Genomic DNA, 6,000 nt, shown 5'->3' with positions numbered 1-6,000 from the left:
CATTAACTAACAATAACACAGGGCTCATATTGACTGCTTCAGTCACAATGAAGGTTTGTTTGTCAAATATGTCTGTAGCAGCGTAGCATCAAGGTGTAAAGCAGTACAGTAGTGCAGTAGTAAAACATAAGGATCCATACATTTTAATAATACTTAATTAAGAGGTTAGAAAATACAAAATAAGTGTTAGTATATTATACTTGACCTCACATTTGTGCTTGGAACGAGAAAAGAAATAGAGATTATACAATAAAGATAGAAATTCAGAGAGCTTTTATTTGTACAGCTTCAATTTTTGTCCAGTGTCTCAAAACATAAAAATAAATACAGCTATGTCATAAGAAATCCAGTGACTTTTGTTGTGAAAAATGAATTAAAACACCTGCAAGTCTCGTTCACTGCTGCGTCTTTGGAATATGAACTGTGAACTGTCAATTAATAAAAAAAGAAAACACATTCATTTTCATTTCCTTGAGTCTAAGGGCAATATCTTCACAGTTCAAACATTATAAAACATCGCCACTGAATATTGTCAAAGTTGAACAGTGTTTTTAATAGACTTTTAGTCGTGTTTTGGGACTAGAGCACCAGAGGAAACCCAAATGATTAACTCTGCAAATCAAGTACAAAACATTTGTGATTTAACCACATTGGATAAAAATAGTCTTGCATTAAATGTTATTAAAAATGCTTTTCAATATACAAACATGCCTTAAAATATTACAATTTCAAAACAACAACAACAAATATATATCTACACAGTAATTACATGAGGAAAGTATTAGTCAAGAGATGGATCTCCTCTATGAGGACGAGCCAAGCAGGGCACTTGGTGAACATTTCAGCATTCTGTGATTTACGTTTCGTAATCGGAAAATGTCTCTACAAAGTTCCAGCCTTGTGCGATCATACAAAATTACATATAAAATTACTTATGTGTCTCTTCAAGTCCACCTGTCACTCAGTCAGAGCGTGCCGCTCGGCATGCTGGGATGCTTGAAGTCCCACATTTAGTGGTTTGGCACAGTTTCCATATTTCCTCGCTGACCCGGTCTTGCGTATTTAGATACATTCCCTTATTCTTTCCTTAACGTTCATTTAACAGGCAGACGTCTGCAGTAATACTGTTCTCCAATGGAGCCTGGACCCCAGGGACACGCTGGAGAGCAAGGTGCGCCTACAGGGAGGGTCTTTGGGTAATCCACCTTTGCTTTCCAGCTTCCTCCCACTGTCAAGGAATGATATTCTCCCCTCACGAGGGCAGAAGTTCCTCAGGTTTCCTGCTGGGTCAAATTGATGTTTCATTACTGCCGCTGTAGTGAGCAGAAAGAGAGAGAAAAGGAAGGAGGACACATGCGGGTTAGGAGGGTGTTCTGCAGGAGTACAGGCCAAGTACAGCAGCCGCATGCCACATGGACAACAGGTGTAAAGAAGACGTTTCTTTGTTTTCGGGACACATGCTCCAATAGACACAAAGAGCTGAACAGAATCAGAGGGCTCAGGTTTCAAAAACATGCAAAACTACATTTTCAAAGTGTGTTCTATACACATCTATAATGTAGAAATGTCTGGTACTAGTACTTTGGTATGAAGTCGAAAATAGAATGTAAAAAAAAGTAATAATACCAGTCTTCAGTATCGATACTACTACGATTAAATTCAGAGTTCGGTGGTGTCGCTGCGGCTTAAATATGCGCAGTTAAGTTGCAACAAAAATATATGAATAATACATCATATATTGATTTTACATACATTATAAAAATTTACAGTAATCACATGTTTTCCAGGAAGAGCAGTGAAATGTCACTGTGAAATAAACTTCAATGTCTTTATGCAAAGAATAACTTCTAGTTTTTTCAGTAACACTTTACAATAAGGTCTCATTTGGTAACATTAGTTCTTGCGTTAACTAACAATGAGCAATTTATTTTCATAGCATTTATTAACCTTTGTTAAAGGGAAAATTCACCCAAAAATGAAAATTATCCCATAATTTACTCACCCTCAAGCCATCCTTGGTGTATATGACTATCTTCTTTCAGACGAACACAATCAGAGATATATTAAAAAATTACCAGACTCTTCCAAGCTTTATAATGGTAGTATATGGGGATTGAGATTTTGAAGCCCAAAAAAGCACATCAATCCATCATAAAAGTAATCCACACGGTTCCAGGGGGTTAATAAAGGCCTTCTGAAGCAAAGTGATTGGTTTTTGTAAGAAAAATATCCATATTTAAAACTTTATAAACTATAATCACTGGCTTCCGGCAACGGCCATACGCGAGTCGAGTTCCGGTGGAAGAGTGACCTCTGACCCAACGCATGAAAGCTTGGAAGAGCCATGATATGTTTTAATATAACTCCGATTATGTTCGTCTGAAAGAAGATAGTCATATATGCCTAGGATGGCTTGAGGGTGAGTAAATCATGGGATAATTTTCATTTTTGGGTGAACTAACCATTTAAGTTTGTTAATAAAAACACAATTGTTCATTGTTTGTTAGTTCAGGATGCATTTAAAAATGTTAGCACATAAAAAAAATGTATAATGAACATGAACTAAGATTAATAAATGCTGTAGAAGAATTGTTCATTGTTAGTTAATGTTAACTAATGTAGTTTATAAATGTAAAGTTTATATTGTAAAGTGTTACACTTTTCTTTTTTTTTTTTTGACTTGGACAAATTTTAAACAATTTTAAAATATTTCACCAATTTGTTTTGGACGCAATATCAAAATTGGTATCATGAAATTTCACTGGTATTAGCATCAACTAATCATGCAAATATTAATAGTATAATAGAATCAACCCTAATGCAATTTATAACCCATTAATGAACTCTGCCTTTATTTTTGTAATAGATAAAAAAGATAATAAAAGATAGATAGATAAAAAGGTTTGGGTGAAGAAAGGTGGAGTGTTGAATAGCGTCTTACTCGGAGTCAGACAGGTTGCCGCCGTTAACGGTCCCTGATCTCAAATTCATGGCCATGCCGTTCTGCTGTTCTCGTGGAGGAACGGCCGGCCGATGAGGAGGCTTGATGAGGACGTTGTGGCCGTTGCCCCCATCATTAGAGGCTATAGAGGGCGCTCTGGAGGAGATGGTGGGGGGATTGTAGTCCGATAACTTCTCCCGAAGTTTGTTTTTCATGTTTTTGTCTGTCAGTGGAGGAGGATATTTGATCTTATTCTTCAGAATACCTATGAGAAGAAAGTACATGGGAATATCAGTATATATTTTATCTTATTGCTCCCACCCCCCTCTCAACTGATGTTTTACAGTTAATAAAAGTGTTTGTTTGCCAGTCTCACCTTTCCTCTGTTCAGGCTGGTGGTTACTGTTGGCTTGGATGGAGGGTGTTGGTTGGTCTTTCTCCTGAGTGGTCTCTCCAATGTGATTGAGTTTACTTTCATGATGGAGCTCCACGTTAACTTTCGTCTCCACTCTCAATCTCTCTGCCCCTCCGGGATCTTCACTGTCACTGGCTGTCATGGCTTCAGTCGGCCAGTAAGGCTTGACGTGATTGGACACCGTGTCCACTAAACACAAAAGAAGAAGTTAATGTTAATTGACACTTCAATAACTTGCAAATACATCCATCAATTTTAGATTTCCATATTTAATGTCATTATGAAAGAAGAATACCTTCTCTTGTACCCTTTGGAGTGCTGTGTAGTGGTTGTCTTTCATTATTCCACTTTGGCTTCATGTCAATGTCTTCATCCTCGCTGTCGGATGAGTGAGAGGATGCGTACGAGCTGCTGTGTTCGTCTACGGAGAGCTCGCTGTCCGAATCTGAGTCTGAATACACACAACCTTATGTCAATCTTAACAGTTTGTTTGAGGAAACATACAGAAGCTACATTTTATCAACAAATTTTGTAGTTCACAAATAAATATGTCACACTACCCTAGTTTACATATGGATAACAGGCGTTAAGTATATATCAGTGCTGGCTTAGAAAGGTTTTTTCATACCATCTGCTTTAGTGCCGTTATGGAAGAGTGAGCCGTCAATGTCAGTGTGTCCGGCTTTAGCATTTCCAGATGAAACACTGGGCTTCTGACCTAATTCATCCCTGTGTAGGAGTGAAAGAAGGAGAATGAGAGAGATACAAGACAGATGCCCCACACATGACCTCTACTTGCAGTGAGATTAGATTAGTGAAAAATCTGTGAAAAACAAAATAAAATGAAAAATGTCCCATATATGACCAATCAGCCCATTCTGACTTGATGTAATTCTTGTTACCTAAAGGTTCAGCTTCTAAACTCTTAGCGTAAAATTCCACTTAATTACACGTCCAAGATACGACTAGCCTTATATTTCAATTATGACAACTCTTGAAATAGGTTTTAGGGTATGTTTACACGACAACGACATGCTTAAAACGGGGAAGATTTTTCTTTGAGTTTTCCACGTACAGACGACACCATTGTCAAAATGATCCCCATTCATACAAATCCGTGAAAAAAACAAAAAACGCTGTATTCTGCTGGCAGGCCATTCGATGGCGATGAAACACTATAGACTGAACATGTAATGCGCATGTGCATGACGTCATCGTTTTCACAGATTCACATTTTTGTTGTTTAAACAAACGGAGACCATTTTCAAAAACATGCACTTTGAAACCTGTTTTCAAAAGTTTGCATTTTCAGGCAACCAAAATGCAGTTGTCGTGTAAATTAACAGCCAAAATGCACAAAAAGTTTTCCGTTTTTAGTTGAAAACGGTGTTGTGTAAACAGCCCCTTAGCCTGTTATTGAATATGGCAATGTTAATGTATTTGGTCTAGGCAGATCTAGGCAGGTGGAGCTGGGGGAGGTGGAGGGGAACTTGGCTAACAGCAACCAGACTATTTAAATGTTGAGCAAGCAATCTCATTGGCTGCAAGATCAGCAGAGACCAATCATCTTGTGCCATGTAATGATGTGATAGCTTGCAGATTGCATGTAAATGACCTTTCAGCCTGCGCCCTCTAGAGTTTCATGACTGAACTATATAGTCGCTGTTTGGATTTAAATCGGCAAATGCTTAAGAGTCTGTGACTGGATCATTATTGCAGTGATTATTATGTTTCTAGCATGTTATATGTTTGGCAACAGTTCTTCTAACCCTAATTGATGGAGTATGTAGCTTGGGATGTGCTGGAGTAGACTTTACAGAGTGCTTGACTCTTGCATTGTCAATACAAAATCTTGACCAAAAAATTATGAACCTCTTGATGGAAATAATGTTGTGATGTCAAGAGGTACATCAATTTTTAGTCAAGATCTTGCCATTAATAATCATTAATAACAATACTAATAACAATACAGGTCCTACTGTGAGTTAATTAGTAGGTCATTCTACTAGTATGCTATGCTAACAAGCTTGCAGAGCGATGTTTATACAAGATAGCATATAGTACATCATAATACAGAATCCTCAGCAAATTCACATTATTTACACATAATGATAAGTGCTTTAAAAAATACTATTGAACTGAATCTATAAACAGAGCATTTGAGATGTCACAGGGTTGCGTTCAGTGTATACAACGAGACGGATGTTAACACACAACATTCATGGATATACATGCAGGAACAGGCTAGAGTTTGTGTATATATTATCGCAGCACTGCAAAGCAGAAGCCATGCACGTTTGTTCATGCATATGAAAAGAGAAAAGTCAATTAAATAAGGCAAAATCATTAAAGGTTTACTTCACCCATAAATGAAAATTCTGTCATTAATTACTCACCCTCATGTCGTTCCACACCCGTAAGACCTTCATTCATCTTCAGAACACAAATTAAGATATTTTTTATAAAATCCGATAGCTCAGTGAGGCCTCCATTGACAGCCAGATAATTAACACTTTCAAATGCCCAGAAAGCTTTTTGTGCGCCAAAAAAACAAAATAACGACTTAATTCAACAATATCTAGTGATGGGCGATTTCAAAACACTGCTTCATGAAGCTTCGAAGCTTTACGAATCTTTTGTGTCA

General features: G+C 37.4%; 1 protein-coding gene across 5 annotated transcripts in view; it reads right to left on the bottom strand.

Annotated features, from left to right (window-relative positions):
- Nucleotides 1-256: 256 nt before the first annotated feature.
- Nucleotides 257-6,000, bottom strand: part of celsr1a (cadherin EGF LAG seven-pass G-type receptor 1a) — a 107,330-nt gene continuing 101,586 nt past the window's right edge. For 3 of the 5 annotated variants that reach the window (XM_051891179.1, XM_051891182.1, XM_051891183.1), the window contains 5 exons: nucleotides 3,985-4,085; nucleotides 3,652-3,807; nucleotides 3,318-3,545; nucleotides 2,942-3,206; nucleotides 257-1,280 (listed from right to left, as the gene is read on the bottom strand). In XM_051891179.1, coding sequence (XP_051747139.1) covers nucleotides 1,253-1,280; nucleotides 2,942-3,206; nucleotides 3,318-3,545; nucleotides 3,652-3,807; nucleotides 3,985-4,085 — 778 coding nt within the window. In that variant the 3' untranslated portion in view covers nucleotides 257-1,252. Of the gene's footprint in view, nucleotides 1,314-2,941; nucleotides 3,207-3,317; nucleotides 3,546-3,651; nucleotides 3,808-3,984; nucleotides 4,086-6,000 lie in introns of all 5 variants that reach the window. The other 2 variants (XM_051891181.1, XM_051891184.1) reach the window with 1 other exon arrangement.

This window comes from Ctenopharyngodon idella, chromosome 4 (genome assembly GCF_019924925.1).
Source record: "Ctenopharyngodon idella isolate HZGC_01 chromosome 4, HZGC01, whole genome shotgun sequence".
NCBI lineage: Eukaryota > Metazoa > Chordata > Actinopteri > Cypriniformes > Xenocyprididae > Ctenopharyngodon > Ctenopharyngodon idella.
This window is presented reverse-complemented; position numbering and strand designations above follow the sequence as displayed.